This window comes from Neophocaena asiaeorientalis, unplaced genomic scaffold (assembly GCF_003031525.2).
Source record: "Neophocaena asiaeorientalis asiaeorientalis breed wild unplaced genomic scaffold, Neophocaena_asiaeorientalis_V1.1 scaffold404, whole genome shotgun sequence".
NCBI lineage: Eukaryota > Metazoa > Chordata > Mammalia > Artiodactyla > Phocoenidae > Neophocaena > Neophocaena asiaeorientalis.
In genome coordinates, this window is record NW_020172589.1 from 1,609,671 (window position 1) to 1,635,106 (window position 25,436).

The following is a 25,436-nucleotide window of genomic DNA, read 5'->3' on the forward strand; positions in this document are numbered from 1 at the left end:
CCCATAAAGTCATGATGTTCTATATAAAGACTAGTTACCAAGGAAGATCATTGAATTTTTGGTCTGTTTGGACTGCTCAGAAGTTCTTTATCATATTGAACAGAACTGCATCTCTATCTGGTTTCCATATATTCTGGTTCTCTACAGTGGAGCCCAATAGAATGTGTCTGCTCTCTCCAAGTATGCAAAGGCAGCTGTAGAGTGCCTAGTCAAGGTCTCTTTTTTCTCCAGATGATATAGATCAGCTTCTTTAATATTTTTTTATAGTATATAATCCTGTATGTCCTCCCTACCCTGACATATCAATGCAAAGTTACTTAATAATAGTACAACACAGGTAATAACCTCACCATTTCCCTTCTCTGTTCCAGACAGTGTTATCCACACTGGAGATACAGAGATAAATAAGACATGTGAGGACTTTATTTCTTGGACCTTACTTTCTTGTAGAGAAAATGTTTCAAAAAATAATATGATTTTGGATTTTTTTTTTTTTTTTTTTTGTTGCATTACGTGGGCCTCTCACTGTGTGGCCTCTCCCATTGCGGAGCACAGGCTCCGGACGCGCAGGCTCAGTGGCCATGGCTCACAGGCCCAGCCACTCCGTGGCATGTGGGATCTTCCCGGACCGGGGCACGAACCCGTGTCCCCTGCATCTGCAGGTGGACTCTCAACCACTGCCCCACCAGGGAAGCCTTGTTTTGTTTTTAACATCTTTATTGGAGTATAATTGCTTTACAATGGTGTGTTAGTTTCTGCTTTATAACAAAGTAAATCAGCTACACGTATATCCCCATACCTCCTCCCTCTTGTGTCTCCCTCCCACCCTCCCTATCCCACCCCTCTAGGTGGTCACAAAGCACCGGGCTGATCTCCCTGTCCAAGACAGTTTTTATCACATAAGAAAGTTAAGGTATAGAGGAGAGAGGCTAACTAACTTGCTGAAGTTCACTTAAGTAACATGAGATCAAGCTGAGGTTTGAATTCAGGTAGTTTGGTTTCAGAGCTTGTATTCTTAGCCATTTACCACTAACGATTAATGATGCTGAGGTGAGCCTTGTTCAGACTCATTAACACTTAGCCAGGCAGTGTCTTGGGAGCATATGTGTCTCCCAGGAAAAACACAAAACCATTGGGAAAAAAAAAACCACTTCTCTTTCCCAAAGTCTCCTCTAAGGGGTATACATCAATGCCTCTCAACCTGAGATGCATTAAAATTCCACTGGGGATCTTGATAAATTGTAGAATTTGACCCAGCACGTCTGCAGTGAAATCTGCAATTCTGCATTTTTAACAAGCTCCCAGTGCTGTTCCTGACCATGCTCTGAGGAGAAAGGGTCTGGAAAGTCAGGAGGCAGATGAAGAAGTGAGAAATCCGCCATAGTGTTTACAGATAAATTACGTTCAGGAGTTGCATCTAGAGGAGCAGGCTGTAGCTCAAAGTATTAAAGGAATACCCTTTTAACAGCTTCTCATCTCATTCAGAATAAGACCTAGACTTCTATCCGTGGCTTTAAGGCCTACCTACATGACGTCGTTGTATCTCCCAGGTCTCTCTGATCTCAACATCTGGTCTTGACTTCTCCTAGCCCCTCCAGCAATCTCTCTGCTTATAGCAGGCAGTATCCACTCCTGACCTTGCTATTCGTGGGTTTTGTTTATTTGTTTGTTATGGTTTTTCCCCCAGCACTATGCTCTTACCAAGGTCATCTTGAGAATACAGGCCTTATCTGCCCAGTGCCTAGAACAGTGTCTGACACAGCATAGGCACCCAATAAATGTTCATTAAACAAACCAATAGGTTTTATTTGCCTGTGCTCTATAAAAAATTTCTTACTGTTTTGTAGAGAATAAATAGATCTGGAGATCAGAAAACAGAAATGGCGATCAAGCCTAAAAAGTTGATGCTAAGTGAATTTTAACTAATTTACTTTAAATACCTGAAAAGTAAGCAGGAAACTTGGCTCCCATTTGAGGAATGATTTTATAATTTTGAAAACAAAATTTTATTTTGATACATTATTTGTCCATTAGTGCATCTAGGCTCTCTTTTTCTAGTCCCTTTCGGGTTTGTAGACAACATAAGGTTGTGGTTAGGAGCAAGATAATTGAGTTTAAATTTCAGTCCTTTATAAACTACAAGATTGCATAGTTTACCTTGTCTAATTTTAGTTTCCTCATCTGTAAAATGGGGGTGACAATGATAGCAGGCTTATAGGACTGTGGAGAGGATTAATTGACATAAAGCAAATAAAACACAGCACTTGGCATGGTGCATGTGCTCACTGAACATGGGCTAATTATTGTCAGAACTCTACCTCTGCTTTTAAGGCTGGGCCAAGATGTCAAACTGCCCCTTCCTTTATTGGAATGCCTGTGTTATCATCTAAAACTTCAGATGGTTATTTCCATTCTCAGCTTACACTTCATATGAGCTTAGTTACCATGTGTGTGTTCCTATCTGTCTCCCAGTCAGCCCAGCATTTTCACACAACAGAGAAGATGCTTGTTAAGTCAGGGATTTCTAACTATGCCTGTTTATTTTCCTACTAAAGTAGAATAATTGTGGGCTCTCTTTTTTTTTGAGGAGGGGAAAATAAAAGATAGAATTTTCCTGGTTCTCTCTTTTTTATTCTGTGGTAGGACAAGTTATACCTTCCACCCCCTTTTTGAGGAGAAGATTCTGCTTTTGTTATTTTTGGTGAGGCAGAGATGGAAAGGTGAAATAATGAAATAGTGTTCAACTATACAAGATGATAATTAACAAGAGAAGGTCTGTATTTTAAGAGACTCTTCATTTTAAGGGACCTGAGAGACCTGAAACTTTATCACCCCAGCTCCAAAGAGAGCCACCCAGCTGGATCCTACTGGCCTGGAGTGCTGGGGGCAGGAGGGATGAAGACATAAGAGGACGAGGGTCTCCCCTGCTAGCAGAGGTGGACTGTGTATATGCTGGAAAGGTGATGGAGAAAGTAGACTTGTGCATACCTTTCTGGACCTGTCTGGTTCAACTAGTCAGATTAAGTTAGAAGATTGAGGCTGGCATCTAGTGGCAACAACAGGTACTAACACAGAGCACACATGGCAAAGGAGAGAGCTCTTTTCATTTCCCCAGCCTCAAGTAAAATAATGACTTCATCTCCCTGTATTAGTCAAGATCTTTCAGCTACAAGTGACAGATTATAGACCAGATCAAGCAAAAAAAGAAAAGGGAATTTATTGAACGATGTAATGTGAACAATGGGATGGAGTGAGGATTAGGTATACTGCAATTGGGGGTCAGACGATGAGTACTCTCTCCCTTTCTCTCAAAAACATGCTTGTTCCCCAAAGCTCTTGGCTCTTCTCTCCTTCTGTTAGCATGTGGACCTTTTTCTCTTCTACTGAAAGTGGGCTTCATTTATGAATATGAGGTAGAAATTCTCAAACAACTGTGTGCATGTGTGGAGGGGATATTTTCCCTTTTGTTCATGTCTTTAAGTTAGATTAGCGGGGCAGCGTCTGACCTTGCAGATAAGCCTGCCATCTGGAATAAACTGAATTCAGGGGAGTGTTCATAAGCACGTTTGATAACGGGCCTCAGCCCCGAGCAAACTGAAAGCTGACTTGAAACAATCAGTACCCAGAGATGAATATCTACCACCTTTTTCAGTATGGTGTTTATTTCTAATAAATGTGATACTCAGTTCTCCATTAGTTTTCTTTTGTTTCCAATGTTGTTCCAAATTTGGGTGCAGCATGGAGTTGTGTTATTTATTATACACCCTCAAATTCCAAAAGAAATAATTTTCAGAATTTAGTGAAAAGAATAAGCAAGTATATAGTACTCTGTTATCCATTAATCACGTTTTCCGTATTTATCAAATTTAATATGAGGACCGAATTCCCTAAAGAAAAGAGAAGAAAAAAGAGATTAGTATCATAAGGAAAGGGGGCCTTGCTTCACATCCTTTCTCTTCCAAATGAAGTCCTGAGAAAGCGAGCTGCTTCTACAATTCCCTTTACCTCCGTCTCTTTTCATGGCCACCACAGTTGGCACATTGCCCCCCATGTCTTGATTATTCAAAAATTGCTCTGTGAAGTTTTTCAGTAGAGAGTCTTTCATTCCCCAACCCATTCCCATTTTAATACCTTTTCATTCAGTGTAGCAATGTCAAATTTCTCTACCAAGAAGTAAAAGATAACCACAGCAATAATGCTATGCATAATAATTCACATAATTCACACTCTACTCAAATTTTCACTAGGTTTACACTGCCCATAGACTACAGTCTGTTCCCCTTACTTTAGGATTTATGTTTCCCAGAAGACTAGCGTCTGCCTAACTTTCCACCTTATTTATTACTGTCCTTTAAATACCTGACATTCCTTTCAACACAATTTTTATCTTCCTTATTTCCCTAAAGACATTGCAGTTTCTCAGTTCCATGTGTTTTCCCAAGCAGTGAGCCCTGTGTAAATTGCCCATTCTATTTTCTTTTGCACTTTTTCTTTTTTTAAACCTCTCAACATAGTATTAGCTTTTTATTTATTTATTTATCTGGTTGCTCTGGGTCTTCATTGCAGCAGGCGGGCTCCTTAATTGTAGCTCGTTTTCTCCCTAGTTATGGCTTGTGGGCTCCTTAGTTGTGGCACACGGGCTCCTTAGTTGTGGCATGCGAACTCATTAGTTGCAACATGCATGTAAGATCTAGTTCCTTGACCAGGGATCTAACCTGCGCCCTGTGCATTGAGAGCACAGAGTCTTAACCACTGCGCCACCAGTCCATGCACTTTTTCTTTAAGGATACTTTAACTGCCTCATGACAAAGGAGGCAAGAATATACGACAGCGAAAAGACATTCTCTTCAGTAAGTGGTGCTGGGAAAACTGGACAGCTACATGTAAAAGAATGAAATTAGAACATTCTCTAACACCATATATAAAAATAAACTCAGAATGGATCAAAGACCTAATTATAAGGCCAGACACTATAAAACTCTTAGAGGAAAACATAGGCAGAACACTCTTGGACATACATGGCACCAATATCTTTTTTGATCCACCTCCTAGAGTAATGAAAATATAAACCAAAATAAACAAATGGGTCCTAGTTGAACTTAAAAGCTTCTGCACAGCAAAGGAAAGCTTAAACAAAATGAAAAGACAACCTAAGGACTGGGAGAAAATATTTGCAAACGATGAGACCAACAAGGATTAATTTCCAAAATATGCAAACAGCTCATCAGCTTAATATCAAAAAAAAAAAAGACAACCCAATCAGGAAATGGGCAGAAGACCTAAATAGACATTTCTCCAAAGAAGGCATACAGATGGCCAACAGGCACATGAAAAGATGTTCCACATCACTAATTGTTAGAGAAATGCAAATCAGAACTACAATGAGGTTATACAATGAGGTATCACCTCACAGCAGTTAGAATGGCCATCATTAAAAACTCTATAAATAATAAATGCTGGAGAGAGTGTGGAGCAAAGGGAACCCTTCTACACGATTGGTGGGAATGTAAATTGGTGCAGCCACAATGGAGAACAGTATGGAGGTTCCTTAAAAAGCTAAAAACAGAGTTACCATATGATCCTGCAATCCCACTTCTGGGCACATATCTGGATAAAACTCTAATTTGAAAAGATACATGCACCCCAATGTTAATAGCAGTATTAGCCAAGACATGGAAGCAAACTAAATGTCCATCAACAGATGAATGGATAAAGAAGATATGGGGTGTGTGTGTGTGTGTGTGTGTGTGTGTGTGTGTGTGTAATGGAATATTGCTCAGCTGTAAAAAAAAGAATGAATTAATGCCATTTGCAACAATATGCATGGACCTAGAGATTATCATATTAAGTGAGGTAAGTCAGAAAAAGAAAAAGACAAATGTCATATGATATCATGTATATGTGGAACCTTAAAAAAGGATACAAATGAACTTGTTTACAAAACAGAAATAGACTCATAGAAATAGAAAACAAACATAGGGTTATCAAAGGCAATAGCAGGTTGGGGGGATAAATTAGGAGTTTGGGATTAACATATACATACTACTGTATATAAAATAGATAAACAACAAGGACCTACTGTATAACACAGGGAACTATACTCAGTATCTTGTAATGACCTATAATGGAAAAGAATCTGAAAAATAATATATATATATTGCCTGCACTCCATTTGGATGGGGAACTGCTACTAGATAACTGTTGCTTATTTCTTGAATGTGAAATCCTAGCTTACTATTAATGTTTGATTTTTTTAAAATAAATTGGAAACCTGTATTTTTAGGTAAAATCTGATTTTTGAAATACTGTCAACCATTAAAACTTACTGAAATACTATTCTGGTTAAACAGAACCAATACTGTTTTCTATTATCATGAATTTTCTTATGTAATATATTCTTTTTGCCACATAAGACCACAAACTTATGAAGAGTCTGGGATCTGTTTCATACAACTCTGTTTTCTTTTTCTTTTAATTTTTTTTATTTTTATTTTTTTGTGGTATGCGGGCCTCTCACTGTTGTGGCCTCTCCCGTTGCGGGGCACAGGTTCCGGACGCGCAGGCTCAGCGGCCACGGCTCAAGGGCCCAGCTGCTCCGCGGCATGTGGGATCTTCCCGGACCGGGGCACGAACCTGTGTCCCCTGCATTGGCAGGCGGACTCTCAACCACTGCGCCACCAGGGAAGCCCGACAACTCTATTTTCTTGGTAGTTATTATGAGGGCCCTACACTGAGTAGGCTTGGGGGATTCCTTTAAGGATAATGACTGATTTTTTTTTTTTTTTTCAATTCTGGGCAAGATGCACACTTAAGTTTTCTGTTTTTCAAGGGATTTACATTGTTCATAAATGGCGGATATCTCTCAGGATTGTGAGTCCAGTTTCTCAGAATTTTTCTTCAAAACACTAGCTAAGAGCAGAGACAGAAGAATTACTCTTCTGCTTCCATTACTCAAAAGAGCATAATGACTATTCTTGTTGCCCCGAGATCCAGAAATGGCATGGAGGCCACGTTTATACATGCAAGTCACAGTGAGAATTAAAACAAATATACAGGCAACTGTACCATCCCTGCCATTGGCATCAGTGTTCTCTGTGTTCCAGAAATAGATATGTTTGATAAGAACTATGTTCATAATGGCTCCAATGAGAGAACCATTTTTTTCTTTTTTAATCAGCAGAGGCTCCTTATTTATACTTTGATTGAGAAAAAACAGTGTTCATAGTATATCTGGCAGACTTACAAGATAGAAAAGAAGGAAAGGAAGAAAGAAAGAAAGGAGAGAAGGAGAGAGAATGAGAGTGAGAGGGTGAGAGAGTGCCAGAACAGATCAGAGGCATGCTGATAGAGCTTTTGAGACTTTCTCAAGTCTCCTAGATGAGGCTGAAAAAAATCTCAGAACCATCTTTGAGAAGCCATTTGGTTGTAGCAGAGTGGAAAATCAAGTCCCCAATGTGATTCTGCATCAACCTATGCTGATTTTCAGAAGCCCAAGCCATTGTGGGTGGGTCCTTCTTATGCTGCTCATTTTAATGTTGTGCATCCAAATGCCAGACAGTGTGGAAAAGGCTTATGTGGAAGAGCTAAGAAGACGCTTCCCAAAGTCTTTTGCCTAATTAGCCCTGCCTGAGAAAGTGACAACCACCACATTTGGAAGGAATGATTATGTAATTTAATCATTCTACATAGTCTGCTAATATTCATGAATTCTCATTCATCTTTCTTTGAAGTCAATGGGAGATACTTGGTTAATTCACATTTTTCAGTTCCCATTCTTTTCCTTTAAAGTCATCCTCTGAGTCTAGTACTTGCTCTGAAGATGAGCAAGTATTACCTTTATTGGACTAGTTTCTACACCTCGTTTCCTTCAGTGCTCAGAAATAATTGCAGTGGCATGCTAATGTGATGCCGAAGTCCCTGAAGATTCTTCTCAAAGGAAGATATGCATTAAAGAGTTAGCTCAGCAGACTTGAGATGCTCAAATCAGCTCATAGGAAGTAATCTCTACACTCTTGGGATATTCCGGCTGATAAGAGTAACTCTGTAACCTAGGGCCATAGGTCATGCCAGATAATTTACCCTGAGGTGAATGCCTGTTTTTGTTCACCTGTGGTGCTGAGCCGCTCTGTATCAGTTTAACTCCTGGGGGGGGGCGCTGGAGACTAAGTAGTTGTCAACCATGTAGGTGCTGCGTGTCCCCAGTAAAAACCCTGGACACCAAAGCTTTGGTGGGGCTTCCCAGGTTGTCAGTATATAAGTTATGACACATGATAGCTGGGAGAATTTAAGCACTGCCTGTGTGACTCCCCTGGGAGAGGACGACTGGAAGCTTGTGCCTGATCTCCTAGACTCCACCCTATGAGTTTTCTGCCTTTGCTGATTTTATTCTGTATCCTTTCATTGTAATAAACTGTTAGCATGCATATAACAGCTTTTCTGAGTTCTATCAGTCCTACTAGGGAATCATCAAACCTGAGGGTACTCCTGGAGACTCCCAAGAGAGAGGATCTCATAGGTCATGGAAGAGTTACTGACAAGACACGATAAGGCTGATTTGTAAAAACAGTTTCAAATAGAGCTAAAATATATCACAAGGAATATTATTAACTTTTTAATCTAAATTTCCCATTGAATTTATTTGAAAGGCAAAAAAATTTGACAGTTTTTTTCCATGTAAGACCACATAATCACTTTGTTACTTAACGTGTATATCTACACCTGTATTTATGTCTGTGTCTGTATGTCTGTATCAGTATCTATATTTACTTCTTCCAGGCAACAATATGGGTGCTACTCATAGGGATGTCACTGTGACTTGTTAAAGAAAATTTGATTTTTTTAAGATGGATTTCTATTTATTGCTTGAATATAATCTATAGGCTATCTACTAGTATGATCTCTGTACAGTTCTGCCAAAATATCATGTAAGCTTTTCTTTCTTTTTTTTTAAATGAGTCAACTTTGAATGTTAACTAAATTTTTTAAAAAGACTTTTCTGTTTACTATGTATGTAGTCTGTCCTCAGTCTTTTGTGAACAAGAGGCTATTAAAAAAAAAAAAATCCCGTGCATCAGCAAATCCAGTTCCTTGCTAAAATTATTGGAAATTTCTGTGAAGAAATATAGAGAAAAAATAATGGTATTTTGTTTTGAACTTACCACTGATCAACACAAAGGAAACACTCATTCTTTTAAGTGTGGCCATTTGTAGCACAAACATATGCTGTCACCTCAGGACAGTTTGCATCATAAAGGGGATCCAGTGGGTAGTACATTTTACATGGGGGCTACAAACATCATAAAATATCATATGAATAACAACTGATAGATTTTCCCTCATCTATTCCTGGCCTGTCACTTCTGCCCTACATAGAAATAATATCAAATGTTACTAGTCAATTGATCTTTTTGCAAGATTTCCTCTCCTCTGGGCTTTGGTCAGGCAAGTTTTTTTCTAACTACAGTATCCTCACTCATTCATCATTTGCTAGTCATAAGCAGTATAATAACTCAGCTTAAATCCCAAATGCAAAGTTTTCACTTAAACTTGGAGTCCCAGTGCCAGTAACTCATTATAAGAAGTTTGTGAGTAGAGATAGTTATGTGTCTCTGAACTCCTAGAAGATAGGGGCTTAAATGTAGTTTTTAAGAGTGAGGGTTCTGTATTGAGACTGGGATTAAATTCTGTATATACCGTTGTTAAACTCTGTGGCCTTGGACAATTGGCAGGTATTAATTCATTTAATGTTCAGAGATGCATCTTACTATTATAATGTTTGTGCTACATGGGAGTAAATCTAAGCCTGAAGAGGTTAAGATACATTCCCAAAGTCACATAGAAAACTTCCATTCTACTTAACCACTATGAAGTTTTAGGTCTCTCATGTCAGGAGAGTGATCAGATTAAAATCAGAATTCAGAATTTAGAAATTTAAATTTACCATAGGCCATTTAGAATAGTCATGTGGTTTGAAGATTTCTGCAAATAAAGTACAGACACAATAGCTTAAAAGAAACAGTTCTCCATGGAGTTTGATTTCACTCACTGAAGTTACTGACTGAACAAAGAAATGTAATGCAATTACTCATTTGCACAAAGTATACAAAATAATTTGTGACAACAAAATTTGTGGGTGGTATTCCTTTGTTAACTACTTCATTTATTTTCTCCTTTTCACAGTCCTGACTTCATTTATAAATTTGCTGTGTCATTGAGGAAAGAGTAAAAACCATTTGGAGTTGTATGCTTAACTTGCAAACCGTGTTATTTTCATTAAGTCACTTGACTTTTGTTGGCTTTAGTTTCCTCGTCACAACAATTAGGATAAGTATATGCATTTTAAAGATGGTTGTAAAAATTAAAAGTAATACAGTAAATAAAGGATTAGGCCAGTTCCTACCAAGATACTGAACTAAAGAGGATACTAAAAATGATGACGAGAAAGCTTAGGAGTTCCTTGGCTCTGGAGAGACTGAGGGATATGGTGAACTGATTTGTACGAGGGGTGCTGGTGTTGCTTAGGGATAGAGGATGACCAGCTGGTTATGGGAGAATAAAATAAGAAAAGACCTATTGAAGTTTTGCCCTATCTCTCACTGTTAGGTGATATTTAAAATATCCAAGAAAATTCTAGCTTTCCAAAAGTCAGAATTTACAAAGTTAGAAAAGTTGTACGATTTTAAAATCTTCACATAAAGGAAACAACAAGCCTCGCAACCTCTCCAGGAATAGACTATGCAGTTTACCTATGTACTCTTTCAGAGAATAAAAAAGATGGAATGCTCCTCTCTAATTCTAAAAAGCCAGAATATTTTAATAACAAAAGCAGCTGGATATAGTTATGAAAAAAGAAAAATAAAAGCCTTCATCTAGTAAAAATAAAGTAATATATATACACTGCATACCATACATAAGAACAAACTTCAAATGGACCTGGATCTGAACATAAAAAACAAAACAATACAAAGATCAAAATATAACACAACTGAGTTGCTCTTTAATCTTAATATACAAAAGACTTTCTGATAATGACTCATTAATCTCTGTGCAGTAACAGAAAGGACTGATACATTTTATTACATCCAAATAAAAATAGCTTTTTCATGACAAAATATAAACATAAACTAAAAAAGATATCTGATAAACTGGAAAAAATATTTGCAACACATGTCATAGATAAAGGCCTAATATACCTGATACATAAAGAATACTTTAAAATTGAGGGGAAAAAAATCCCAATTGCTGAATGAGTTATATACATGGACCTACAATTCATACACACACACAAAACCCCAAAGATATGAAAATGACCCTTAAATTTGTGAAGGATATTCAAATGCAGTATGATAAGAAAAATGCTAATGAAAACTATATTGAAATACCATCTATTACTGGTGGGAATGCAAGTTGGCACAACTTTTATGAAGTGAAATTTGGCAACGTTGAACAAAACTACTTTGCATTCACATTCAATCACAATTCGAACCTACCCTGAAGATAAACTCCCAACGATAGAAAAATACATATGCATAAGATTATTTATTGCAGCATTGTTTTTAATTGCAAAATATTGGACACGAACTAATGCCCGTACACCTAAGACTGGTTGAATAAACTTTGGTACATCCATCCAAAAAAGTCTTATGCTGTCGTATAAAAGAATGAGGAAATCCCTGTGAACTGATATGTACTGCTTTTCAGGACATTCTGAATTGGGAAAAGCAGGATGCAAATAGGTACCTAAAACAAGATTGGTTACATAAAAGATGAGGGTGGGACTGCAGTGGAAGGAAAAGGGTATGGAGGCAGTGACATATCTTTGAACCTAAACTTTTGTTCATTTTGGTTTATTTTGTTTCATTTGTCATGTTCAAAATAATTTTAAATTGCTATCCAATAGCAATCCTTTTCCAATAGTGATAGCCAATTGATACCCCATTTGTATTATCAAGCCCAAAGGCCTATGTTTCAGCAAAACTTTACCCATCCAGTCACAAATGACTCTTTTTCTCTTCTGCAAGTAAAAGAAAGACATATGCTTACCTGAAAAAACAATCTGTGCCAAAGTGGAGGATACCAGGAGAAATATGGTCATGCAGGGAAAGGCAGCCATTTGATCTCATCTAACGTCCTGCTTTGGTGAGGCCTGTGAAAATGCTCACGATAGTTTATTCGTAATCTCTTGCATAACTGGCTTTCCAAACGTGAGAGAACCCACTACTCTGAATTGGTGCCATTCCCATGAACTTGGCCATGGTGATTCCAAACTGGCCTGGTCTCTAGGGATTCAGACCTAAGAAGGCTCTTCTGCATGTTACGTATAAATAGGTTTATCCTACAATATATCATCTAAACTGAGACACTCATGTTAGTGAATATGGACACTAAGAATTCATAAGAATTCTGAGAAAATAGGTGTGAACTGAAGACTATGCTGCACAATCAGGGATGTGTCACTTTATAATACACATTGTTTGATTTCCTGGGATAGACCAGTTTCTCCCACATTCAAGTCCTCCATTTCCTAAGTAAGTTTCTTCTTCCAGGCAAGTTACATGTGCCCAAATACAAAGAATAGATTGAAAATGGAATTGTTGGTCTGGGGTCATAAAAATTATGTATACCTTTCCTGATACACAAATCAGGATAATTTATTTTTATCACTTTTATGATTCATATATAGTACACATGATTTTGATGACACTGGTAAGTTCAAATTCTAGCTTCAACATTTCTTAGAAGTATGAGCCTGAGAAAAAGCATGAACATCACAGGATACTGAGAATATCAACTGATATTAATATAAGTAGAGTTTAACTATATTAAATTACCAATTTCTTTAGCCAAACTCTTCTTTTGTAAGAATGGAAAGATTTGGCCCAAAGAGAAGATACTTTCCAAGTCATTTACTCAACTTCCCATGCCCTACTCTACTCATTCAGTCTCTTCCCCAAATTGTAGCTGGTGGACACATAGAGAAATGAGAGAGAACCATATTAGCTGTGCAGAGGAAACAAAAGGAGGGTGCTGGAGGAAAACAAACGTACTGGGAAACCTAGTGACAGAGAAGAAAGCCAAAGAGATACCATCACTGACTTAGAATAAGGAGGTGAAGAGATGTTTGCCTGAATGAGCTTGCTGCAAAATGTGAGCCCACTGTAGTCACCCTGAGGTCACAGCTAGCCCTGAGCAAAGTTGCTGTTCCATGAGTCTGTGGCCCAGGGGCATGTTGAGCAGAGGAGGCAGGCTCCTTGCTCAGTTGAGTGACCAGTTGATTGGCAAGATATTGCGCTAATAGCTGTTTCCTAGTTTGACCCCTCTCTTATACCACCTCCTCTGATGTTTCGTGCTCCAGCAGGCAGGGACAGACCTGCAGGTTCTGCACTTGTGGTTTCTGATTGTGGATCATGAGAACAAGATGACATTTGCAAAGCAGGTTAATTACCTACCTTATTCCAGATAATCTGGTATACATTCACCAAATTCAAGGCTGACTCATTTTCCTGGTCTCTGCCTCCAGAGGTCATTTAGCCCATCCTGCTTCTCAGAAGGGTTATCTGTTTGATCTTTGTAGGACATGATTTCTGACATCAGCCAGGGAAACTCCAGCACCACGACTAATAATCTTTGCAATACCTAAGTCTTCTGAAGTCTCCATGTGTTTCCCTCCCCTCCACCTTAACGTAGGCAAGACTGAAATTTTGCCATAATCTGGAAAATTTCTATCTCACACACTTTAAACTCTCCTAGAGTAGTTAGTACTCCTTTTGCTGCTTGTCTTCCCTTCTCAGTCTGAGTCCCATAGACTGACATTTATATTTAGCCCCTTGGCATGAGCATGCTCTCTTGACATCCTGTTCTTGATTCTTCCCTCTTTCTTCCAAGCCGGGATAAATTCAGCATGCTATTTTCCTGCTCCAGACCTTGGCTGTGGAGCAAGGATGGAACAACTTCCATACAATGGAGTCTGCAGTCCTGCTATCATCACTACTGACCTAGGCCCTCTAGACTCCTAAGGAGGTCTCTTATTATTTAATGTCAGGTTGCTACCTATGCCACCCATCTCCATAGAATTTCCATTTTTAATCCAATTTTTTCAACTGTCTGACCCCACCTCTGCTACATTACTCTGAGTAGTAAACTTCACCTCTTCTTTATTGTGTAGGGAAACCTCAGGATGAACTAGCTCCACTTTTTTCCCCTTTGCCTTGTAATTCTGAAAATTTTATTATCTATCTTTCTACTTTTATCCTTCTCTCCATATCAACTTACCTAGGGATTTACACATTCATCCATTCCTTTCTTTTTGCCAGTACCTGGCTATGTGGTTTACATTTCTCATCATATTTATTCCTCACAATAATCCCATGAGGTTTATATCACTGAAACTTGCGTAAGGGAAAAAGAAAACGAGGCTGAGGGGAGTAAAGTCATTTGCTGAAGCTAACTAGCTACTAACAAAGCTACAAATGGACAGAGATGAGATTCAAACACAGGTACCTTTAACTCCAAAGCCCACGTTCCATTACTTTCTCTAAGTTTTCTTTCATCTTAGAGAATGAATGTTCCCTTTAATTTACTATCCATAGTCTTCTTAGACCAGTCTTGTGTGATACCCTATGCCTTTCTTGGCAGCGTCTTTGATTTTGACCTCTATCTCCTTCTCTCCACAGTCAGTACTCCTAATCTCTCCACGATACTACCCCCTAGATAATGAGATTGCATGCTCTATTAAGGAGAAGACCCTATCTTTACCTAATTTTGACCTTGTAACTACAGTGCATTGCAGGGTTTTGTTTTTGTTTTTTTTTTAATCACTTGATTAGTATTCAGTAATACGTACAGAAGGAAGGAACAAAGAAATCCATCCATTTTTTAAAAACTGTGTTCTTGGATATTCTTGAGAGCGTATCATCATGGATATATTTTAGACACACTGTCTAGTCCACTAAGACATAATTCTACTGGAATTTTTATTGGAGTCACATAAATTTGGTAAAAGTAACATCTTTATAATATAGTCTTTTTTTACATTAGTATTTTTTATTACAAAAGGTCAAACATACACAAAAATGTAGAAAATAACATAATGAACTCATATATACCTATCATATAGATTCAGTAATTATCAAGATTGGCACATTTGCTTTACCTATGCAATTTTTTAGAAAAATCCTCAAGCATTATAAAGTGCTTCAGGCATAGTCATTTCATTCCTACAACTTCAGCCGGCATCTCTTATACACAGGAACATTTTCTTCAGTAATCCTACTGAGATTCATACACTTAACATTAACAATAATTCTTTTGTATCATCTAAAATGATAAATGTTTATAATCAAATTGCCCTATTGTCTCAAACATGCTGTTTTTTAGAGTTTGAGTAAGAATCCAAAGAAGGTCCACTCTTGACACTGGTGGTTATGTCTCTTACAACTCTTAATTCGGAGCAGCCTACTTGTCTTCCTCTTCTTTCTCTGTGTCCTTGACTTGTTTAAATTGGATCAGTTTTTTCATAGAACATACCACGTTCTGCATTTGCCTGTTAGCTTCCTTGTGGTATTACTTAACTGTTCCTCTGTATCAAATACATTTTGGAATTGTCAGTTTTCTATTTATAAATGCCTTCCTTGGACATAGATGAAGAAGCTAGGGGAATTTATTGGTATGAAGATCAGCTTTATTTCTCTCAGAAAGGCAGAACTGAATTTTTTAAAATTTTATTTGATTATAGTTGATTTACAATGTTGTGTTAGTTTCAGGTGTACAGCAAAGTCAGTTATACATATACATATACTCATTCTTTTTCAGATTCTTTTCTCACATAGGTTGTCACAGAATATTGAGTAGTGTTCACCATGTTATATAGTAGGTCCCTGTTGGGTATCCATCTTATATATAGTAGTGTGTATATGTTAATCCCAAGATCCTGATTTATCCCTCCCCCTACATTTCCCCTTTGGTAATGATGTTTGTTTTGAAGTCTGTGAGTCTGTTTCTGTTTTGTAAAGAAGTTCATTTGTATCTTTTTTTAAAATTAGATTCCACTTATGAGTGATATTATGTGATATTTGTCTTCGTCTCACTTACTTCACTTAGTATGATAATCTTTAGGTCCATCCCTGTTGCTGCAAATGGCATTATTTCATTCTGTTTGCTGCAAATGGCATTATTTCGTTCTGTTTTATGGCTGAGTAATATTCGATTGTATATATGTACCACATCTTCTTTATCCATTCCTCCATCAATGGACATTTAGGTTGCTTCCATGTCTTGGCTGTTGTAAATTGTGCTGCAGTGAACATTGGGGTGCATGTATCTTTTCGAATAATGGTTTTCGCTAGATATGTGCCCAGGAGTGGGATTGCTGGATCATTTGGTAGTTCTAGTTTTAGTTTTTTAAGGAACCTCTGTTTGTTCTCCATAGTGCTTGTACCAGTTTACATTCCCACCAACAGTTAGGAGGGTTCTCTCTTCTCCACACCCTCTCTAGCATTTATTTTTTATTTATTTATTTATTTTTCCTGTGTTACGCGGGCCTCTCACTGCTGTGGCCTCTCCCTTTGCGGAGCACAGGCTCTGGATGCGCAGGCTCAGCGGCCATGGCTCACGGGCCCAGCCGCTCCACAGCATGCGGGATCCTGCCGCACCGGGGCACGAACCCGCGTCCCCTGCATCGGCAGGCAGACTCTCAACCACTGCGCCACCAGGGAAGCCCTCTATCTTTATTTTTTGTAGACCTTTTCATGATGGACATTCTGAATGGTGTGAGGTGTTACCTCATTGTAGATTTGATTTGCATTTCTCTGATAATTAGTGATGTTGAGCATCTTTTCATGTGCTTTTTGGCCATTTGTATGTCTTCCTTAGAGAAATGTCTGCTTAGATCTGCCCATTTTTTTATTGTTCCTTTGTGGGGGTATTGACCTTCATTTGCAAATATTTTCTCCTATTCGGTGGGTTGTCTTTTCATTTTATTTATGGTTTCCTTTGTTCTGCAGAAGCTTTTTCATTTAATTAGGTTGCCCTTGTTTATTTCTGTTTTTATTTGCATTACTTGAGGAGGTGGGTCAAAAAATATATTGCTGAGATTTATGTCAAAGAGTGTTCTGCCTGTGTTTTCCTTTAAGAGTTTTATAGTGTCCGGCCTTTATAATTAGGTCTTTAATCCATTTTGAGTTTATTTTTGTGTGTGGTGTTAGAGAATATTCTAATTTCATTCTTTTACACGTAGCTGCCAGTTTTCCGAGAACCACTTATTAAAGAGACTGTCTTTTCCCCATCGTATATTCTTGCCTCCTTTGTAGTAGATTAATTGACCGTAGGTGTGTGGGTTTATTTCTGGGCTTTCTATTCTGTTGCATTGATCTATATTTCTGTTTTTGTGCCACTACCATACTGTTTTGATTACTGTAGCTTAATAGTATAGTCTGAAGTCAGGGAGTGTGATTCCTCCAGTTCCGTTTTTCTTTCTCAGGATTGCTTTGGCTATTCAGGGTCTTTTGTGTCTCCATACAAATTTTAAGATTTTTTGTTCTAGTTCTGTGAAAAATGCCATTGGTAATTTGAGAGGGATTGCACTGAATCTGTAGATTGCCTTGGGTAGTACAGTCATTTTGACAATATTGATTCTTACAATTCAAGAACATGGTATATCTTTCTGTCTTTTTGTGTCATCTTTGATTTCTTTCATCAGCATCTTATAGTTTTCAGAATACAGGTCTTTTGTCTCCTTAGGTAGGTTTATTCCTAGGTATTTTATTCTTTTTGATGAGATGGTAAAGGAGACTGCTTCCTACATTTCTCTTTCTAATCTTTTCATTGTTAGTGTATAGGAATGTAAGAGATTTCTGTGTATTAATTTTGTATCACACAACATGACCAGATTTACTGATGAGCTCTAGTAGTTTTGTGGTAGCATCATTAGGATTTTCTAGGTATAGTATCATTTCACTTGCAAACAGTGACAGTTTTACTTCTTCTTTTCCAATTTAGATTCCTTTTATTTCTTTTTCTTCTCTGATTGCCATGGCTAGGACTTCCAAAACTGTGTTGAATAAAAGTGGCAGCAATAGACATCCTTGCCTTTTTCCTGATATTAGGCAGAATGCTTTCAGCTTTTCACCATTGAGAATGATGTTAGCTGTCAGTTTGTCACATGTGGCCTTTATTATGTTGAGGTAAGTTCCCTATATTCCCACTTTCTGGAGAGTTTTTATCATAACTGGATGTTAAATTTTATCAAAAGCGTTTTCTGTATCTATTGAGATGATCATATTGTCTTTATTCTTCAACTTGTTAATGTGGTGTATCACACTGGTTGATTTTCAGATATAGAAAAATTCTTTCATCCCTGGGATAAATTCCACTTGATCATAGCGTATGATCCTTTTAACGTGTCGTTGGATTCAGTTTGCTAAATTCGGTTGAGGATTTTTGTGTCTGTGTTCATCAGTGATATTGGCCTGTAATTTTCTTTTTTTGTGGTATCTTTGTCTGGTTTTGTTATCAGGGTGATGGTGGCCTCATAGAATGAGCTTGGGAGTGTTCCTTCCTCTCCAACTTTTTGGAAGAGTTTCAGAAGGGTAGGTGTTAACTCTTCTCTAAATGTTTGATAGAATTTGCCTGTGAAGCCATCTGGTCCTGGACTTCTGTTTGTTGGAAGTTTTTAAATCACTGTTTAAATTTCATTACTTGTGATTGCTCTGTTCATATTTTCTGTTTCTTACTGGTGCAGTCTTGGAAGGTTGTATCTAAGAATTTGTCCATTTCTTCTAGGTTGTCCATGTTATTGGCATGTAGTTGTTTGTAGTAGTCTCTTATGATCCTTTGTATATCTGTGGTGTCAGTTGTAACTTCTCCTTTGTCATTTCTAATTTTATTGATTTGAGTCTTCTCCCTTTTTTTCTTGATGAGTCTGGCTAAGGGTTTATCAATTTTGTTTATCTTCTCAAAGAACCAGCTTTTAGCTTCATTGATCTTTTCTGTTGTTTTCCTCTGTTTCTTTTTTTAAAATTTCTGCTCTGATCTGTATGATTTCTTTCCTTTTACTTAATTCTGGGATTTGTTTGTTCTTCTTTCTCTTGTTGCTTTAGGTATAAGGTTAGGTTGTTTATTAGAAATATTGCTTGTTTCCTGAGGTAAGCTTGTATCACTATAAACTTCTCTCTTAGAACTGTTTTTGCTGCATCCCACAGGTTTTGGACTGTTGTGTTTCTGTTGTCATTTATCGCTAGATATTTTTTGATTTCTTCCATGATCCATTGGTTGTTTAGTAGCATATTGTTTAACCTCTATGTGTTTGTGTTTTTTACAGTTTCTTTTTTCCTGTAATTTATTTCTATTTTCATAGTGTTGTGGTTGGAAAAGATGCTTCATATGATTTCAGTTTCTTGAATTTACCAAGGCTTGATTTGTGGCCCAAGATGTGCTCTATCCTGGAGAATATTCCATGTGCACTTCAGAAGAAAGTGTATTCTCTTGCTTTCAGATGGAATGCTCTATAAATATCAATTAAGTCCATCTGATCTAATGTGTCATTTAAGGCCTGTTTTACCTTATTGATCTTCTGTCTGGATGATCTGTCCATTGATGAAAGTGGGGTGTTAAAGTCCCCCACTATTATTGTGCTACTGTCAATTTTTCCTTTTATGGCTGTTAGCATTTGCCTTATATATTGAGGTGCTCCTATGTTGGGTTCATATATATTTACAATTGTTATATCTTCTTTTTGGATTGATCCCTTGATCATTATGTAGTGTCCTTCTTTGTCTCTTGTAACATTCTTTATTTTAAAGTCTATTTTCTCTGATATGAGTATTGCTACTCCAGCTTTCTTTTGATTTCCATTTCCATGGAATGCCTTTTTCCATCCCCTCCCTTTCAGTCTGTATGTGTCCCTAGATCTGAGGTGGGTCTCTTGTAGTCAGCATATATAAGAGTCTTGTTTTTGTATCCATTCAGCCAGTCTATGTATTTTGGTTGGAGCATTTAATCCATTTACATTTAAGGTAATTATCGATATGTATGTTCTTTGCCATTTTGTTAATTGTTTTGGACTTTTTAAATGATTTATTTATTTATTTTGTCTGTGCCAGGTCTTAGTTGCAGCACATGGGATCTTTCTTGTGGCATATGGGATCTTTTGTTTAGTTGCAGCACGCGGCCTTCTTAGTTGCAACATCCAGAGTCTTAAATCGCGGCATGCAGACTCTTGGTTGTGGCATGCGTGCTTCTTAGTTGCAGCATGCGGGCTTCTTAGTTGCGGCATGCAGACTCTTAGTTGCAGCAATGTGAACTCTTAGTTGTGGCATGCTTGCGGGATCTAGTTCCCTGACCAGGGATCAAACCCAGGCGCCTTGCACTGGGAGCGCAGAGTCTTACCCACTGTACCACCAGGGAAGTCCCTGGATTTGTTTTTTTTTTTTTGCAGTATGTGGGCCTCTCCCCATTGTGGCCTCTCCTGTTGCAGAGCACAGGCTCCGGACACGCAGGCTCAGCAGCCATGGCTCACAGGCCCAGCCACTCTGTGGCATGTGGGATCTTCCCGGACTGGGGCATGAACCCACGTCCCCTGCATCGGCAGGCGGACTCTCAACCACTGTGCCACCAGGGAAACCCCCTGGATTTGTTTTTGAAGGTCTTTTATCTTCCCTTCCTCTTTTGTTCTCTTCTCTTGTGATTTGATGTCTATCTTTAGTGTTGTGTTTGGATTGCTTTTTTTAAATATACATTTAGTTAGTTAGTTTTAATATTTTTTGGGTACGTCAGATTTTAGTTGCAGCACATGGGATCTTTGTTGAGGCATGCAGGATCTTGTGGCATGTGGGCTTCTGTCTACTTGTGACAGGCGGGTTTTTTCTCTTCTCTAGTTGTGGCGTTCAGGCTGCAGAGCCCATGGGCTCTGTATTTGCAGCACATGGGCTCCAGAGCACGTGGGCTCTGTAGTTTGGTGCCCACAGGCTCTCTAGTTGAGGTGCCTGGGCACAGCTGCCCCGTGGCGTGTTGGAACCTAGTTCCCCGACCAGGAATCGAACTCACATCCCGTGCATTGGAAGGCAGATTCTTTACCACTGGACCACCAGAGAAGTCCCCTGGATTGCTTTCTCTTTTTTGTGTTTCTGCTGTAAATTTTGGTTTTGTGGTTCTCATGAAGTTTTGATACAGCAGTCTATATATGTACAAGATTGTTTTAAGTTGCTGGTCTCTTAATTTCCAGTGCATTTCCTATATCATGTATTAGTACTCTCTTCTCATGATTGCTGGTTTTGATATCATATTTGTGTGTGGATGATTTCTTACCTTTACTTTATGTTTGCCTTTGCTGGTGAGCTTTTCCATTCATAATTTTCTTGATTCTAGTTGTGGCTTTTTCTTTTCTGCCTAGAGAAGTTCCTTTAAGACTTCTTGTAAAGCTGGTGTGGTGGTGCTGAATTTTCTTAGCTTTTGCTTGTTATACTTTTGACTTCTCTGTTGAATCTGAATGAGAGCCTTGCTGAGTAGAATACTCTTGGTTGTAGGTTTTTCCCTTTCATCACTTTAAATATATCATGCTACTCCCTTCTGTCCTGCAGAGTTTCTGCTAAAAGAATCGGCTGATAACCTTATGAGAATTCCCTTGTATGTTATTTGTTGCTTTTCCCTTGTTGCTTTTAATACTTTTTCTTTGTCTTTGATTTTTGTCAGTTTGATTAATGTGTGTCTCAGTGTGTTCCTCCTTGGGTTTATCTTGTGTGGGACTTTCTGTGCTTCCTGGACTTGAATGAGTGTTTACTTTCTCATGTTAGAGAAGTTTTCACCCTTAATCTCTTACAGTATTTTCTCAGGCCCTATCTCTCTCTCTCCTCCTTCTGGGACCCCTATGATGCGAATGTTGGTGCTTTTAATGTTGCCCCCAAGGGTCTCTGAGACTGTCCTCATTTCTTGTCATTCTTTTTTCTTTATTCTGTTCTGTGGCAGCGAGTTCAGCCATTGTCTTCCAGCTCACTTATTTGTTCTTCTGCCTCAGCTATTGATTCCTTCTAGTGTATTTTTCAATCCAGTTATTGTTCATCTCTATTTATTTGTTCTTTAAATCTTCTAGCTCTTTGTTAAGCATATCTTATAACTTCTCAGTCTGTGCTTCCATTCTTTTTCTGAGATCTTGGATCATCTTTACTATCATTACTCTGAAGTCTTTTTCAGGTAGGTTGCCTATCTCTACTTCATTTAGTTGTTCTTGTGGGTTTTTACTTGCTCCTTCTTCTGGAACATATTTCTCTGCCCTCTCATTTTGTCTGCCTTTCTGTGTTTGTGGTCTGCTTTCTGCTGGCTGTAGCATCATAGCTCCTCTTGCTTCTAGTCTGTGCCCTCTGGTGGGTGAGGTTGGTCCTGAGGCTTGTGCAGGCTTCTTGGTGAGAGGGACTGGTACCTGCCCATTGGTGGGTAGAGCTGGGTCTTGTTCCTCTGGTGGGCAGGGCCATGGCAAGGGTGTGTGTTCAGAGGTGGCTGTGAGCTCAGTATGGCTTTAGGCACCCTGTCTGCTAATGGATGGGGCTGTAGAACTGAGTTGTAATGCCAGCTTCTCCACTTAGTTGTTGTATAAATTCATATTTGTATACATTTTTTAACTTTTCCAAGTTAGTTTTATTATCAGTAATTTCATGGGGTTGCAGCCAGTCTTCCTCTTTGTCCTTCTTCTTAAGTGAAGGAATTTCCCATATCACTTTCTGGCAAATTTAAAATAAAAATTGAAAAGGTAATGCAGAACCTTGGTACACTGAATAGCAAAAATTCTCAGAGCAGCCACAGCTCAGACGTGTCAGTGAGCCCTCTCTAATATAGTCTTTTCATATATGAATGTGATATGCCTTCTTTGTGACTTCTAGGGAAATCTATCCATTCTCTCAATATTTAGGAGTTTCAAGAATGCTATTTCTGAGACACAAATCTGATGTAGTTGCCCTACTCAAGTCTTCCACTGGCTCTTCATTGCTTACGTTATGCAGTTATTATTTATGGTAAAACTTGAATGTGAAGAAATGTAACATTTTATTTTGTGTAACTGAAATCTGTTTGTTCATGAACATCCATGAAACATGTACACCTGATAATAGACAAAAAGTATGTTGGGGACTTGTGTCTTCTGGAGCAGGAGATGGAGGCTGAATTCAAGTATGGATTACAAGAAAAAGAGTATAGAGAAGGGTGAGGTAAGTTAGAAGGTCTTTAAATATGTTTAGCACTAGTGTCCACTTTTTGAGTGCCTTTAGAAGCACTTTAGAAATTAAATTAACATGCGAAAAGAAAACTGCCTGCACCCTCCAACTGAGGAGAGTTTTATCTGCTAAAGATTCAGAGTCCTTTGGCTACTAATTACCTGTTGCATCCCTGGGGTTCCTTTTCCCTTGTTCTCAAGAGCCTAAGTGATCCTTTGTTTACTAGCATAATTTTAGTTTTGCCAGGCAGAAAAACATTAAGAAGATTTCCTGATCCTATTCGAAAATGACACCTGGGTAAATCAGATCTCCTCACACATCTCCACCCCCAACCCCCAAAATACAGATTAATTTGGAGAGCACATAAAATTGCACATGACCTATGTCTGGAGCATAACTGGAAAAACAGACAATATGATCCACTTTGCATTCCCGAATTGTGTCCTGCAATCATAGTAAGAACCACAAGGGCCATTCCAGCCACAGCATTGACTCACTGGGGAAATGGGGCTGCCACAAGTATTCCAGGCCTCACACATTCCTAGCCGTTAGCATCTCCATCATTAGACTGAGACTGCCATAATACATGTGCTTAACATACAAAGAAATGCAACTCTGTACAGAAGGTTGGTTGAAGTTCACTGTATTTGTTAGGATATAGGCTAAACTAATACAACAAACGTAAAAGACTATAGCACCCTTATTTACGATTTTATTTGTTTCCGTGTAATGGTTCCAAGGTAGATGGATAGATCTGGGCTGCCATCCACAAGTTAAGTCTTCCATTTTGGGGTAGGTGACAGATGGTGGTCCATTCCTGTCCACCTCTAAGCCAGTGAGAATTATGCTTAACTGGAAAGCCAAATGCTCATTAAAAATTTTTTTTCTAATGAAATGTACAATTAATATTTGAAAATAAGAGTATACCATAATTACCATGTCAGGTTCATGGTAATGACTCCATAAATATTTTGGGGAATGGAAGGGTGATAAATATAACACCCTTTATAATTTGTAGATAAATTATAAATATAATTTAATATCTCAGGTGTCTATTCTTTATGTATTCATTAGAATGAAAATTTATTGAACAACATTAACTTGACCTCTAATAGATTTGCTTTTGAAGGGAAGGAAAATTTGCCACCCCTAAATGGATCTCTTTGGCATGAGGATTATTTTGGGTTGATTGTTTTTAAGAAAGAAAAGACTCAGGAAGAACCTTTGACCTAACTGCCTAAAGAATGTAGATAGAGGACCTGTTCCAGGAAGGGAGCTATCACCAGAGATACCTAGAGTATAATATAAACTGGGTGTGGTAGACAGGGAGGAACCTAGCGCGCATGTGTGTATCATTTTGCCTGTCTTTGGGGTTTCTCATGTTTGGATTCACCATATTTAAATAATTAAGTTTGATTTTCTCCTGTGAATGTCTCTTATGTCAGCTTAATTCTTAGACCAACCAGAAGAACTTAGGAGGGTAGAGGAAAAAAAATTTTTTTTTCTCCCCAGCACTTTCATCAAGTTTTATTCTTTCTTTAACAGGTAGTTTGTATAAGAGATACTTTAGCAAATGGTGATTTCTCTTAAAAGTTCTAAGAGTTTAGACCCCAGTTGAATTGACATTTCCAAACTCTTCTTTTTTCCTGCTTGATTCTCTTGTTCCTTTCCAACTCACATGCTTGGAAAGTTTTCACATTTCTTTTTTCCCCACATACCTTCTTACTGTAAAATCTATAACTGCAGGTATTTCCTTCTTTCCTCCTCATACTTCTGGGTTCATCAGATCAAACTGTCCCAAGCCCCCTGCTGAGGGAACATGTATTGCAAGATATCTGTGAGGCATCACTCCTGACCTACTGAATACCCCCCAGCGAGACACGGAATATCTCTGCCTCTTATCTGCCCTGAGTGCTCTGTATTACCCCACCAATCTCCTCACTCACAAGTCAGTAAGAGTGGAGATGGATGGTCAGGAAGGAAAGGTGAATTAGATAGCCACTGTTGCTTCACTCTTGATCTCTCCGTCAGGCAGGTCAAGTGGAGAACCTAGGGAAGTAGCCCTGGAACACTGCTGTATTGCTCCAGATTTATCATTCCAGAAATACCTATTGCTATTTGTCAGAAGAACACACAGAGATTCAAATGTGCATGTTTACTCGAAGTGCAGCCAGGCTCCTTGTGGGTTGACTCAAAGATTGGGGAGAATAATCAGCTTCTTCTCACCTATTCACAGAGCAC

At 38.4% G+C, this 25,436-nt stretch overlaps 1 protein-coding gene and 1 long non-coding RNA gene across 6 annotated transcripts in view; one reads left to right on the forward strand and one right to left on the reverse strand.

The window, feature by feature from the left end:
• The window catches only part of LOC112395207 (uncharacterized), an 83,699-nt gene that overhangs the window by 44,709 nt on the left and 13,554 nt on the right, over window positions 1–25,436 (forward strand). The gene's annotated exons all lie outside the window — the stretch shown is intronic.
• On the reverse strand, window positions 3,839–12,112 carry SPINK13 (serine peptidase inhibitor Kazal type 13). Its single transcript, XM_024738272.1, is given in 4 exon segments — window positions 3,839–3,887; window positions 9,159–9,286; window positions 9,941–9,978; window positions 12,043–12,112. Coding segments are annotated over 4 exon segments (285 nt in total).